The sequence below is a fragment of the Oncorhynchus mykiss genome, unplaced genomic scaffold (genome assembly GCF_013265735.2).
Source record: "Oncorhynchus mykiss isolate Arlee unplaced genomic scaffold, USDA_OmykA_1.1 un_scaffold_87, whole genome shotgun sequence".
Classification (NCBI taxonomy): Eukaryota; Metazoa; Chordata; class Actinopteri; order Salmoniformes; family Salmonidae; genus Oncorhynchus; species Oncorhynchus mykiss.
Window position 1 is genome coordinate 2,308,453 of NW_023493659.1, and position 15,880 is coordinate 2,324,332.

A 15,880-nucleotide genomic window follows, 5' to 3' on the forward strand; every position below is an offset into this window, starting at 1 on the left:
CCCAAAACAGTAGACTGTTGAACAGCTTCTACCCCCAAAACAGTAGACTGTTGAACAGCTTCTACCCCCAAAACAGAAGCTACCGCACGTTGCCGTGGTTACGTCACAACAGAAGGGTAACAAGCTGTTTGACGTTGTTCTCTTTTTTTCAAAGGGGCGTGGTCGCTACATCCTGGTCATCTACGAGAGTCTGTTGAAGTACGCCCACACTGACCCCTGGAACAGACAGCTGTTACACCAGGTACAGACACACTGACCCCTGGAACAGACAGCTGTTACACCAGGTACAGACACACTGACCCCTGGAACAGACAGCTGTTACACCAGGTACAGACACACTGACCCCTGGAACAGACAGCTGTTACACCAGGTACAGACACACTGACCCCTGGAACAGACAGCTGTTACACCAGGTGCAGACACACTGACCCCTGGAACAGACAGCTGCTACACCAGGTACAGACACACTGACCCTTGGAACAGACACACTGACTCCTGGAACAGACAGCTGTTACACCAGGTACAGAAACACTGACCCCTGGAACAGACAGCTGTTACACCAGGTACAGACACACTGACCCCTGGAACAGACAGCTGTTACACCAGGTACAGACACACTGACCCCTGGAACAGACACACTGACCCCTGGAACAGACACACTGACCCCTGGAACAGACAGCTGTTACACCAGGTACAGACACACTGACCCCTGGAACAGACAGCTGTTACACCAGGTACAGACACACTGACCCCTGGAACAGACAGCTGCTACACCAGGTACAGACACACTGACCCCTGGAACAGACACACTGACTCCTGGAACAGACAGCTGTTACACCAGGTACAGACACACTGACCCCTGGAACAGACAGCTGCTACACCAGGTACAGACACACTGACCCCTGGAACAGACACACTGACTCCTGGAACAGACAGCTGTTACACCAGGTACAGACACACTGACCCCTGGAACAGACAGCTGCTACACCAGGTACAGACACACTGACCCCTGGAACAGGCACACTGACCCCTGGAACAGACAGCTGTTGTCAGCTAACGTTTGCTAATGTTCGTCTGGTTGTCAGCTAACATTTGCTAACGTTCGTCTGGTTGTCAGCTAACGTTTGCTAACGTTTGTCTGGTTGTCAGCTAACGTTCACTAACGTTCGTCTGGTTGTCAGCTAACGTTCACTGACGTTCGTCTGGTTGTCAACTAACGTTTGCTAACGTTCGTCTGGTTGTCAGCTAACGTTCACTAACGTTCGTCTGGTTGTCAGCTAACGTTCACTGACGTTCATCTGGTTGTCAGCTAACATTTGCTAACATTCGTCTAGTTGTCAGCTAACGTTCACTGACGTTCATCTGGTTGTCAGCTAACATTTGCTAACATTCGTCTGGTTGTCAGCTAACGTTTGCTAACATTCGTCTGGTTGTCAGCTAACGTTCGCTAACATTTGTCTGGTTGTCAGCTAACGTTTGCTAACATTCGTCTGGTTGTCAGCTAACGTTCGCTAACATTCGTCTGGTTGTCAGCTAACGGTTGCTAACGTTCGTCTGGTTGTCAGTGAACGTTTGCTAACGTTCGTCTGGTTGTCAGCTGCTTCTTGCCAAATGTTGTCCCTTGTTGTCCCCCAGTACTGTCTCCGTTATCGAGTCGGCATCATCACCTTCCACAGAGCCAATCAGAACTCTCCGCCCCTGCTGAATCTCCGGGGTCTTCCCCTGCTGCTACGGACCAATCAGGCGCTCCGAGACGCCTCTGTGATGTCACGTTCGCCCCTCCTCCACCTGACGCGGGCTGAGACGGACCGTGGACCACTCCCTGGCGATGACTGGACCACATTCTCCTCCAACCACTCCTCCTACCAGGCTGTCGTCCAGGCACGGCCCAGGGAGGGAGGCCCCGGAGTGGGCAGCGGAGATAATCCAGTCCCTGGTTTCAGTCGGGGCCTGCGGGCTACGGTGGTGTTGGATACGGGGCTTTTTGACGGTGTTCAGAGGGTCATCTTCGGACACGGCCTGGGCTACTGGCTACACAGGCTCCTATTGGTGGACGCTATCACTCACCTCACGGACAGGAAGTTGTCGTTGGGGCTGGAGCGTCACATCCTGGTGGATATAGACGACATCTTCGTTGGGAAGGAAGGAACACGCATGAACACCAAGGATGTTAAGGTAGGAGGAAATGGGGCAGGGGGGGGGGGGTCCATGAACACCAAGGATGTTAAGGTAGGAGGAAACGGGGGGGGGGGGCTCCATGAACACCAAGGATGTTAAGGTAGGAGGGAACAGTGGGGGGGGGGGGGTGGTGCAGTGTGTCTGAGATTATACCAGGGCCTTTTGTTTGGCTCACTGCTGTGTGTGTGTGTGTGTGTGTGTGTGTGTGTGTGTGTGTGTGTGTGTGTGTGTGTGTGTGTGTGTGTGTGTGTGTGTGTGTGTGTGTGTGTGTGTGTGTGTGTGTGTGTGTGTGTGTGTGTGAGACAGGGGAGAGGTGTGTTGCTCTGCAGTGTGTCTGAGATTAGACCAGGGCCTTTTGCTTGGCTCACTGCATTGATCCTGACACCACACAGCCTGTACTCTGGGGAGGAAGGTGTGTGTGTGTGTGTGTGTGTTTGCTTAGCTCTGTAGATTAGAATGTCACTACCTGTCAGTGTTTGACATTTTTCCTATAATGCATCAGAAATATGACCTGAACATCTAGGACCTTGGAGAGAGGGGGGAGAGAGAGAGAGAGAAGGAGGTGAGGGAGGGAGGGGGGAACAGACACAGAGAGAGGAGGGGAGGGGGACAGATACAGAGAGAGGAGAGATTATACTAGCCTGCCCAACACCTCAGACAGAGGGAGAAGGAGAGAAGGTAGAGAGAGATAGAGAAGGTAGAGAGAGTTAGAGGGGACAGGAAAGAAGGGAGATGGGGAAAGGGGGAATGTCTGAAAAGGGTAGAGATTGAAAGAGATACAGAAAGAGAGAGAGAGATGAGGACAGATGGAGAGAGAAAGAGAGACAGACTGAGAGATAGAGAGAGAGACGGGGATAGATGGAGAGAGGAGAGACAGACTGAGAGATAGAGACACGAGAATGATACAGCCATTCATTCCTGCTGTATCAGCCTTCCTTTAAAATAAAACAGTTGTCTTCAGAGAATTTGACATTTTCACAGAGAGATTGAGAGAAGTATGGAAGTAGAGGGGAAGGAGAAATATGGGGGAGAGGGAAATGGAATGAGAGGGGAAGGAGAATGAGAGAGAAGGAGGAAGAGAGAAGAGAGAGGGGGAGAGAGAGAGAGGGGAGAGGGGGGAGAGAGAGAAGAGAGGGGAGAGGAGGGAAGGTGAAAGAGAGAGGAGAGAAAGGGGAAGAGAGAGAGGAGAAGAAAGGGGGAGAGAGAAGAGAGGAGAGATGAGGGAAGGGGAAAGAGAGAGGAGAGAAAGGGGAGGAGAGAGAGGAGAGAGGGGGAGAGAGAGAAGAGAGGGGAGAGGAGGCAAGGGGAAAGAGAGAGGAGAGAAAGGGAAGGGGAGAGAAGAGAAGAGGGGGGAAAGAGAAAGGGGAATGAGAGAGATGAGAAAGAGGAGAGAGAGGAGAGGGGAGAGGAGAGGAGGGAAGGGGAAAGAGAGAGGAGAGAAAGGAGAGAGGAGAGAGATGAGAAAGAGGAGAGAGATGAGAGAGAGGAGAAGGGAGAGGAGAGGAGAGAAGGGGAAAGAGAGAGGAGAGAAAGGGGAAAGAGAGAGGAGAGAGAGGGGGAGGAAAATGACACCCAAATCTAACTGCCTGATATTATTTTTTTATTATTTCAAATGTAACCTTTATTTAACTATGCATATTATTGGTATCATTTGAAAGGAAACACTTTGAAGTTTGTGGAAATGTAAAATGAATGTAGGAGAATGTAACACATGAGATCTAACACACTCAGACATATCGAACACTCGGAACATCTAGAACACTCGGAACATCTAGAACACTCTGAACATTTAGAATGCTCAGAACATTTAGAACACTCAGACATTTAGAACACCCAGACATTTAGAACACCCAGACAATTAGAACACTCAGACATTTAGAACACTCAGACATTTAAAACACTCAGACATTTAAAACACTCAGACATTTAGAACACCCGGACATTTAGAACACCCAGACATTTAGAACACTCAGACATTTAGAACACTCAACATTTAAAACACCCAGACATTTAGAACACTCAGACATTTAGAACACCCAGACATTTAGAACACCCAGACATTTAGAACACCCAGACATTTAGAACACGTATGACATTTAGAACACTCACACATTTAGAACACTCAGACATTTAGAACACTCAGAACATTTGGAACACTCGGAACATTTAGAACACTCAGGGATTTAGAACACTCAGAACATTTAGAACACTCGGGCATTTAGAACACTCAGGCATTTAGAACACTCACACATTTAGAACACTCAGACATTTAGAACACTCAGAACATTTGGAACACTCAGAACATTTAGAACACTCAGGCATTTAGAACACTCAGAAATTTAGAACACTCAGACATTTAGAACACTCGGAACATGTAGAACACCCAGACATTTATAACACTTAGACATTTAGAACACTCAGACATTTAGAACACTCAGAACATTTAGAACACTCAGAACATTTAGAACACTCAGACATTTAGAGCACTCAGACATTTAGAACACTCAGACATTTAGAACACTCATCATTTAGAACACTCAGACATTTAGAACACTCAGAACATTTAGAACACTCAGAACATTTAGAACACTCAGACATTTATAACACTCAGAAATTTAGAACACTCAGACATTTAGAACACTCGGAACATTTAGAACACCCAGACATTTAGAACACCCAGACATTTAGAACACGTATGACATTTAGAACACTCACACATTTAGAACACTCAGACATTTAGAACACTCAGAACATTTGGAACACTCGGAACATTTAGAACACTCAGGGATTTAGAACACTCAGAACATTTAGAACACTCGGGCATTTAGAACACTCAGGCATTTAGAACACTCACACATTTAGAACACTCAGACATTTAGAACACTCAGAACATTTGGAACACTCAGAACATTTAGAACACTCAGGCATTTAGAACACTCAGAAATTTAGAACACTCAGACATTTAGAACACTCGGAACATGTAGAACACCCAGACATTTATAACACTTAGACATTTAGAACACTCAGACATTTAGAACACTCAGAACATTTAGAACACTCAGAACATTTAGAACACTCAGACATTTAGAGCACTCAGACATTTAGAACACTCAGACATTTAGAACACTCATCATTTAGAACACTCAGACATTTAGAACACTCAGAACATTTAGAACACTCAGAACATTTAGAACACTCAGACATTTATAACACTCAGACATTTAGAACACTCAGAACATTTAGAACACTCAGAACATTTAGAAGAGATCATATAACAAATCTAACACAACTCTCTCTCTCTTTCTCCAGGCCCTCCTGGACACTCAGAACCAGCTGAGATCTCAAATCACCAACTTCACCTTTAATCTGGGCTTCTCTGGAAAGTTCTACCATACAGGTACAGTACAATGTTACAATGTTCTATCATATTAAGGATAGTAATTATATAGAGACAAGTTACCAGTCATATAACTACTGTCAGAACCAGTCATATAACTATTGACAGAACCAGTCAGAACCAGTCATATAACTACTGACAGAACCACTCATATAACTACTGACAGAACCAGTCAGAACTAGTCAGAACCAGTCAGAACCACTCATATAACTACTGACAGAACCACTCATATAACTACTGACAGAACCAGTCAGAACCAGTCATATAACTACTGACAGAACCAGTCAGAACTAGTCAGAACCAGTCAGAACCACTCATATAACTACTGACAGAACCACTCATATAACTACTGTCAGAACCAGTCAGAACTACTGTGTGTGTGTGTGTGTGTGTGTGTGTGTGTGTGTGTGTGTGTGTGTGTGTGTGTGTGTGTGTGTGTGTGTGTGTGTGTCTGAGTGGTTTCCAGGTACAGATGAAGAGGATGAGGGGGATGATGTGCTGCTCGGTTCTGTATCAGAGTTCTGGTGGTTCCCTCACATGTACAGCCACATGCAGCCACACCTCTTCAACAACCTCACCTCTCTGCTGGAGCAGATGGTCCTTAACAAGGACTTTGCTCTGGTGAGACACACACACACGCACACACACACAGACACACACACCCCCTGGTGTGTAAATTATTAGTGGTAATCAGACTTTAACAGCTTTTTATTGTCATTTTCAAACAGAATAAAACTCATTAAAATCCACGGTGATGTGATTCTCCCTCTCTCTCTGTCTCTCTCTCTCTCTCTCTGTCTCTCTCTCTCTCTCTCTCTCTCTCTCTGTCTCTCTCTCTCTCTCTGTCTCTCTCTCTCTCTCTCTCTCTCTCTCTCTCTCTGTCTCTCTCTGTCTCTTTGTCTCTCTCTGTCTCTCTCTGTCTCTCTGTCTCTCTCTCTCTGTCTCTCTCTCTGTCTCTCTCTGTCTCTCTCTCTCTCTCTCTCTCTCTCTCTCTCTCTCTCTCTGTCTCTCTCTGTCTCTTTGTCTCTCTCTGTCTCTCTCTCTCTCTCTCTCTGTCTCTCTCTGTCTCTTTGTCTCTCTCTCTCTCTGTCTCTCTCTCTCTCTCTCTCTGTCTCTCTCTCTGTCTCTCTCTGTCTCTCTGTCTCTCTCTCTGTCTCTCTCTCTCTCTCTCTCTCTCTCTCTCTCTCTCTCTCTCTCTCTCTCTCTCTCTCTCTCTCTCGCTCTCTCTATGTGTGTCTCTCTCAATTCCGGTCTTTATTCTCATGGGAAACATATGTTAACATTGCCAAAGCAAGTGAAATAGATAATAAATCAAAAGTGAAATAAACAATATACAGTGCCTTGCGAAAGTATTCGGCCCCCTTGAACTTTGCGACCTTTTGCCACATTTCAGGCTTCAAACATAAAGATATAAAACTGTATTTTTTTGCGAAGAATCAACAACAAGTGGGACACAATCATGAAGTGGAACGACATTTATTGGATATTTCAAACTTTTTTAACAAATCAAAAACCGAAAAATTGGGCGTGCGAACAGTAAACATTACACTCACAGAAGTTCCAAAAGAAATATCATAGTATGTATATTTATGTATATTTATGTATATTTACGGTGTTGTGATGATATGCAAATAGTTCAAGTACAAAAGGGAAAATCAATAAACATAAATATGGGCATTGAGCAGTCTTCTCTTGAGAGCCAGGTCACTGAGTCTGCACATAGCCTGTCTTCTCTTGAGAGCCAGGTCTGCCTACGGCGGCCTTTCTCAATAGCAAGGCTATGCTCACTGAGTCTGTACATAGCCTGTCTTCTCTTGAGAGCCAGGTCTGCCTACGGCGGCCTTTCTCAATAGCAAGGCTATGCTCACTGAGTCTGTACATAGCCTGTCTTCTCTTGAGAGCCATGTCTGCCTACGGCGGCCTTTCTCAATAGCAAGGCTATGCTCACTGAGTCTGTACATAGCCAGTCTTCTCTTGAGAGCCATGTCTGCCTACGGCGGCCTTTCTGAATAGCAAGGCTATGCTCACTGAGTCTGTACATTGTCAAACCTTTCCTTAAGTTTGGGTCAAAATATCATTATTCTAGTTTTCTGTTTTTTTGTTAATACTTTCCAACATGTCAAGTAATTATCTTTTTTTGTTTTCTCATGATTTGGTTGGGTCTAATTGTGCTGCTGTCCTGGGGCTCTGTGGGGTGTGTTTGTGTTGGTGAACAGAGCCCCAGGACCAGCTTGCTTAGGGAACCAGGTTCATCTCTCTGTAGGTGATGGCTTTGTTATGGAAGGTTTTTGGAATCGCTTCCTTTTAGGTGGTTGTAGAATTTAACAGGCACTTTCTGGATTTTGATAATTAGTGGGTATCGGTCTAATTCTGCTCTGCTCTGCATTATTTGGTGTTCTACGTTGTACACGGAAGATATTTTTGCAGAATTCTGCATGCAGAGTCTCAATTTGGTGTTTGTCCCATAACCCACCTCCAGTACACATCAAGCACCATCAGCAAATGGTAGACATTTGACTTCACCTCCAGTACACATCAGGCACCATCAGCAAATGGTAGACATTTGACTTCACCTCCACATCAAGCACCATCAGCAAATGGTAGACATTTGACTTCACCTCCACATCAAGCACCATCAGGAAATGGTAAACATTTGACTTCAGATTCTAGTAGGGTGAGGACGGGTGCTGCAGACTGTTCTAGTGCCCTAGAGCAAATTAGTTGACATTTGTTTAAAGAGGGTGGGGCTTAAGCTGCATCCCTGTCTCACCCCCTGGCCACGTGGAAAGAAATGTGCATGTTTTTTTGCCAATTGCACACTTGTTGTTTGTGTACATGTATGGATGTCTTATGTTTTTCCCCCCAACACCACTTTCCATCAATTTGTGTAACAGACCCTCGTGCCAGATTGAGTCGAAAGCTTTTTAAAAATCAACAAAGCATGAGAAGAGTTTTCCTTTGTTTTGGTTTGTTTGTTTCTCATTTAGGGTGTGCAGGGTGAATACGTGGTCTGTTGTGCAGCAATTTGGTAAAAAGCCAATTTGACATTTGCTCAGTATATTGTTTTCACTGAGGAAATACACTACTCTGCTGTTAATGATAATGCAGAGGATTTTCCCAAGGTTGCTGTTGACCCATATCCCATGGTAGTTATCGGGGTCAAATTTGTCTCCACTTTTGTGGATTGAGGTGATCAGTCTTTGGTTCCAAATATTGGGGAAGATGCCAGAGCTGAGGATGATGTTAAAAAGTTTAAGTATAGCCAATTAGAATTTGTGATCTGTATATTTTATCATTTCATTTAGGATACCATCAACACCACAGGCCTTTTTGGGTTGGAGGGTTTGTATTTTGTCCTGTAGTTCATTCAATGTAATTGGAGAATCCAGTGGGTTCTGGTCGTCTTTAATAGTTGATTATAAGATTTGTATTTGATCATGTGTATGTTTTGCTGTTTGTTCTTTGTTCTTTGTTATAGAGCCAAAAAGATTGGAGAAGTGGTTTACATCTCCATTTTGGATAGATAACTCTTTGTGTGGTTGTTTGTTTGTTGTTTTCTGTTGCACCCCACCATTCCCGAGTCTTGTTCACCTCTCTCTCTCTCTCTATGTCTCTCTCTCTATGTCTCTCTCTCTCTCTCCCCCCTGTAGGATCATGGTATTCCAGTAGACCAGGGGTATGCTGTTGCGCCCCACCATTCAGGAGTCTACCCTGTTCATCTCCAGCTGTATGAGACGTGGAGGAAGGTGTGGAACATCAGGGTTACATCTACTGAGGAATACCCTCACCTCAAGCCAGCTAGATACCGCAAAGGATTCATACACAATGATATTATGGTGAGGAAACACTGGTACACTGCCATCAGAAAGAATTCACACCCCTTGACTTTTTCCACATTGTTGCGTTATAGCCTTATTCTATACAGAATTGTAAATGGATTAAACTGAGAGATTTTGTCACTGGCCCACCCCATAATCCCAAAGTGTTTTTCCAAATTTTTCTAAATTAATAAAAAATGAAAAAAGGTGAAAAGTTTGAATCAATAAGTATTCAACCCCTTTGTTATGAACACTCAAACCATTTAGAACACTTGGACCATTTAGAACACTAGGAACATTTAGAACACTCGGAACATCTAGAACACTCGGAACATCTAGAACACTCTGAACATTTAGAACACTCTGAACATTTAGAATGCTCAGAACATTTAGAACACTCAGACATTTAGAACACTCAGACTCAATGTTACGGTGCGTGAATGAGGACCCAAAAGCGAATTAACGTAATCAGAGCTTCTTTAATGACAAAACATAGGTAGGCTCAGATGGACCGGCAGATTCCGACAGGGCAGGACAAGGTTGCAGCAAACATGACGATAGTCTGGTTCAGGCATGAATAACACAAACAAGAATCCGACAAAGACAGGAGCAAAAACAGAGAGAGATATAGAGGACTAATCAGAGGGAAAAAGGGAACAGGTGGGAAAAGGGGTGACGAGGTAGTTAGGAGGAGACAAGGAACAGCTGGGGGAAAGAGGGGGAGAAAAGGTAACCTAATAACGACCAGCAGAGGGAGACAGGGTGAAGGGAAAGGACAGAAACAAGACACAACATGACAATACATGACAGTACCCCCCCACTCACCGAGCGCCTCCTGGCGCACTCGAGGAGGAAACCTGGCGGCAACGGAGGAAATCATCGATCAGCGCACGGTCCAGCACGTCCCGAGAGGGAACCCAACTCCTCTCCTCAGGACCGTACCCCTCCCAATCTACTAGGTACTGATGACCACGGCCCCGAGGACGCATGTCCAAAATCCTACGGACCCTGTAGATGGATGCGCCCTCGACAAGGATGGGGGGGGGGGGGAAGACGAGCGGGGGCGCGAAGAACGGGCTTGACACAGGAGACATGGAAGACCGGGTGGACGCGACGAAGATATCGCGGAAGAAGAAGTCGAACTGCGACAGGATTAATGATCTGAGCAATACGGAACGGACCAATGAACCGCGGGGTCAACTTGCGAGAAGCGGTCTTAAGGGGAAGGTTCTGAGTGGAGAGCCAAACTCTCTGACCGCGACAATATCTAGGACTCTTAGTTCTACGCTTATTAGCAGCCCTCACAGTCTGCGCCCTATAACGGCAAAGTGCAGACCTGACCCTCTTCCAGGTGCGCTCGCAACGTTGGACAAAAGCCTGAGCGGAGGGGACGCTGGACTCGGCGAACTGAGATGAGAACAGCGGAGGCTGGTACCCGAGGCTACTCTGAAAAGGAGATAGCCCGGTCGCAGACGAAGGAAGCGAGTTGTGGGCGTATTCTGCCCAGGGGAGCTGTTCTGACCAAGACGCAGGGTTGCGAAAAGAAAGACTGCGTAAGATGCGACCAATAGTCTGATTGGCCCGTTCTGCTTGACCGTTAGACTGGGGGTGAAAGCCGGAAGAGAGACTGACGGAAGCCCCAATCAAACGGCAAAACTCCCTCCAAAATTGAGACGTGAATTGCGGACCTCTGTCCGAAACGACGTCTGACGGAAGGCCATGAATTCTGAAAACATTCTCGATGATGATTTGTGCCGTCTCTTTAGCAGAAGGAAGCTTAGCAAGGGGAATAAAATGAGCCGCCTTAGAGAACCTGTCGACAACCGTAAGAATAACAGTCTTCCCCGCTGACGAAGGCAGTCCGGTGACAAAATCTAAGGCGATGTGAGACCACGGTCGAGAGGGAATGGGAAGCGGCCTGAGACGGCCGGCAGGAGGGGAGTTACCGGACTTAGTCTGCGCGCAGACCGAACAAGCAGCCACGAAGCGACGCGTGTCATGCTCCCGGGTGGGCCACCAAAAACGCTGGCGAATGGAAGCAAGCGTACCCCGAACGCCAGGATGGCATCGTCTGAAGAGACGAGAAAGCATCAGGCTTGGTGTTCTTAGAGCCCGGACGATAAGAAATCACAAACTCGAAACGAGCGAAAAACAGCGCCCAACGAGCCTGACGCGCATTAAGTCGTTTGGCAGAACGGATGTACTCAAGGTTCCTATGGTCAGTCCAAACGACAAAAGGAACGGTCGCCCCCTCCAACCACTGTCGCCATTCGCCTAGGGCTAAGCGGATGGCGAGCAGTTCGCGGTTTCCCACATCATAGTTACGTTCCGACGGCGACAGGCGATGAGAAAAATACGCGCAAGGGTGGACCTTGTCGTCAGAGAGGGAGCGCTGAGAAAGAATGGCTCCCACGCCCACCTCTGACGCGTCAACCTCGACAACGAACTGTCTAGTGACGTCAGGTGTAACAAGGATAGGTGCGGATGTAAAACGATTCTTGAGGAGATCAAAAGCTCCCTGGGCGGAAACGGACCACTTAAAGCACGTCTTGACAGAAGTAAGGGCTGTGAGAGGAGCTGCCACCTGACCGAAATTACGGATGAAACGACGATAAAAGTTCGCGAAGCCGAGAAAGCGCTGCAGCTCGACGCGTGACTTAGGGACGGGCCAATCAATGACAGCTTGGACCTTAGCGGGATCCATCTTAATGCCTTCAGCGGAAATAACAGAACCGAGAAATGTGACGGAGGAGGCATGAAAAGAGCACTTCTCAGCCTTCACAAAAAGACAATTCTCTAAAAGGCGCTGGAGGACACGTCGAACGTGCTGAACATGAATCTGGAGTGACGGTGAAAAAATCAGGATATCGTCAAGGTAAACGAAAACAAAGATGTTCAGCATGTCTCTCAGGACATCATTGACTAATGCCTGAAAGACAGCTGGAGCGTTAGCGAGGCCGAAAGGAAGAACCCGGTATTCAAAGTGCCCTAACGGAGTGTTAAACGCCGTCTTCCACTCGTCCCCCTCCCTGATGCGCACGAGATGGTAAGCGTTACGAAGGTCCAACTTAGTGAAAAACCTGGCTCCCTGCAGGATCTCGAAGGCTGAAGACATAAGAGGAAGCGGATAACGATTCTTCACTGTTATGTCATTCAGCCCTCGATAATCTATGCAGGGGCGCAGGGACCCGTCCTTCTTCTTAACAAAAAAAAACCCCGCTCCGGCGGGAGAGGAGGAGGGGACTATGGTACCGGCGGCAAGAGCTACAGACAAATAATCTTCGAGAGCCTTACGTTCGGGAGCCGACAGAGAGTATAGTCTACCCCGGGGGGGAGTGGTTCCCGGAAGGAGATCAATACTACAATCATACGACCGGTGTGGAGGAAGAGAGGTGGCCCTGGACCGACTGAACACCGTGCGCAGATTGTGATATTCCTCCGGCACCCCTGTCAAATCACCAGGCTCCTCCTGTGAAGAAGAGACAGAGGAAACAGGAGGGATAGCAGACATTAAACATTTCACATGACAAGAGACGTTCCAGGAGAGGATAGAATTACTAGACCAATTAATGGAAGGATTATGACAAACTAGCCAGGGATGGCCCAAAACAACAGGTGTAAAAGGTGAACGAAAAATTAAAAAAGAAATGGTTTCGCTATGATTACCAGAAACAGTGAGGGTTAAAGGTAGCGTCTCACGCTGAATCCTGGGGAGAGGACTACCATCCAGGGCGAACAAGGCCGTGGACTCCCTTAACTGTCTGAGAGGAATGTCATGTTCCCGAGCCCAGGTCTCGTCCATAAAACAGCCCTCCGCCCCAGAGTCTATTAAGGCACTGCAGGAAGCTGACGAACCGGTCCAGCGTAGATGGACCGACAAGGTAGTGCAGGATCTTGAAGGAGAGACAGGAGTAGTAGCGCTCACCAGTAGCCCTCCGCTTACTGATGAGCTCTGGCTTTTACTGGACATGAAGTGACAAAATGACCAGCAGAACCGCAATAGAGACAGAGGCGGTTGGTGATTCTCCGTTCCCTCTCCTTAGTCGAGATGCGGATACCTCCCAGCTGCATAGGCTCAGCACCCGAGCCGGCAGAGGAAGATGGTAGTGATGCGGAGAGGGGGGCAACGGAGAACGCGAGCTCCTTTCCACGAGCTCGGTGACGAAGATCAACCCGTCGCTCAATGCGAATAGCGAGTTCAATCAAGGAATCCACGCTGGAAGGAACCTCCCGGGAGAGAATCTCATCCTTTACCTCTGCGCGGAGACCCTCCAGAAAACGAGCGAGCAAAGCCGGGTCGTTCCAGCCACTGGAGGCAGCAAGAGTGCGAAACTCAATAGAGTAGTCTGTTATGGATCGATTACCTTGACATAGGGAAGACAGGACCCTGGAAGCCTCCTCCCCAAAAACAGATCGATCAAAAACCCGTATCATCTCCTCCTTAAAGTCCTGATACTGGTTAGTACACTCAGCCCTTGCCTCCCAGATTGCCGTGCCCCACTCACGAGCCCGTCCAGTAAGGAGAGATATGACGTAGGCGACACGAGCAGTGCTCCTGGAGTAAGTGTTGGGCTGGAGAGAAAACACAATATCACACTGGGTGAGGAACGAGCGGCATTCAGTGGGCTCCCCAGAGTAACACGGCGGGTTATTGATTCTGGGCTCCGGAGATTCGAAAGCCCTGGAAGTGGCCGGTGGATCGAGGCGGAGATGGTGAACCTGTTCTGTGAGGTTGGAGACTTGGGTGGCCAGGGTCTCAACGGCATGTCGAGCAGCAGACAATTCCTGCTCGTGTCTGCCTAGCATCGCTCCCTGGATCTCGACGGCTGAGTGGAGAGGATCCGAAGTCGCTGGGTCCATTCTTGGTCGGATTCTTCTGTTACGGTGCGTGAATGAGGACCCAAAAGCGAATTAACGTAATCAGAGCTTCTTTAATGACAAAACATAGGTAGGCTCAGATGGACCGGCAGATTCCGACAGGACAGGACAAGGTTGCAGCAAACATGACGATAGTCTGGTTCAGGCATGAATAACACAAACAAGAATCCGACAAAGACAGGAGCAAAAACAGAGAGAGATATAGAGGACTAATCAGAGGGAAAAAGGGAACAGGTGGGAAAAGGGGTGACGAGGTAGTTAGGAGGAGACAAGGAACAGCTGGGGGAAAGAGGGGGAGAAAAGGTAACCTAATAACGACCAGCAGAGGGAGACAGGGTGAAGGGAAAGGACAGAAACAAGACACAACATGACAATACATGACACTCAATAAGTTCAGGAGTGAAGATATGCTTAACAAGTCACATTATAAGTGTCATGGACTCTGTGTGCAATTATAGTGTTTAACATTATATTTGACCTCATCTCTGTATCCCCTCACATACAATTATCTGTAAGGTCCCTCAGTCGAAGAGTGAATTTCAAACACAGTTTAAACCACAAAGACCAGGGAGGTTTTCCATACCTTGCAAAAAAGGACACCTATTGGTAGATGGGTAAAAATGAAAAAAGCTTGGTGAAGTTATTAATTACACTTTGGATGGTGTATCAATACTCCCGGTCACTACAAAGATACAGCCGTCCTTCCTAACTCAGTTGCCGGAGAGGAAGGAAACTGCTCAGGGATTTCACCATGAGGCCAATGGTGACTTTAAAACAGTTACTGAGTTTAATGGCTGTGATAGGAGAAAACTGAGGATGGATCAACAACCTTGTAGCTACTCTACAATACTAACCTAAATGACAGAGTGAAAAGAAGGAAGCCTGTACAGAATAAAAATATTCCAAAACATGCATCCTGTTTGCAACAAGACACTACATTTTTACAACAAATGTTGCAAAGCAATTCACTTTTTCAAAGTGTTCTGTTTGGGACAAATCCAATACAACACATTACTGAGTATCACTCTCCATATTTTCAAGCATAGTAGTGGCTGCATCATGATATGGGGTATGCTTGTCATCGTTAAGGACTGGACTCTGCTTTCCACCAGACACTGGGAGATAATTTCACCTTTCAGCAGGACAATAACGTAAAACACACGGGCAGAGGGAATAAGTGTAGGGGTATGAAGACTGTTTGAAGCCACTGTGTATGTCAGTGTCAGCTATATCAGTGTAGGCAGTTGGTTTGGTCAAATAGTTCTGTGTGTGTGTGTGTGTATCTCTTCACTTAACCTCTCATTTTCCCTCCCATCTCAAATCAAATGTATTTATATAGCCCTTCTTAGATCAGCTGATATCTCAAAGTGCTGTACAGAAACATAGCCTAAAACCCCAAACAGCAAGCAATGCAGTTGTAGAAGCACGGTGGCTAGGAAAAACTCCCTAGAAAGGCCAAAACCTAGGAAGAAACCTAGAGAGGAACCAGGCTATGTGGGGTGGCCAGTCCTCTTCTGGCTGTGCCGGGTGGAGATTATAACAGAACATGGCCAAGATGTTCAAATGTTCATAAATGACCAGCAGGGTCAAATAATAATAATCACAGTAG

General features: G+C 46.9%; 1 protein-coding gene across 1 annotated transcript in view; it reads left to right on the forward strand.

The window, feature by feature from the left end:
* Positions 1–15,880, forward strand: part of LOC118946995 (bifunctional heparan sulfate N-deacetylase/N-sulfotransferase 4-like) — a 109,795-nt gene that overhangs the window by 31,909 nt on the left and 62,006 nt on the right. The window contains exons 3-7 of the mRNA XM_036971943.1: positions 155–241; positions 1,636–2,175; positions 5,488–5,575; positions 6,042–6,196; positions 9,226–9,411. Coding sequence (XP_036827838.1) covers positions 155–241; positions 1,636–2,175; positions 5,488–5,575; positions 6,042–6,196; positions 9,226–9,411 — 1,056 coding nt within the window. The remainder of the gene's footprint in view (positions 1–154; positions 242–1,635; positions 2,176–5,487; positions 5,576–6,041; positions 6,197–9,225; positions 9,412–15,880) is intronic.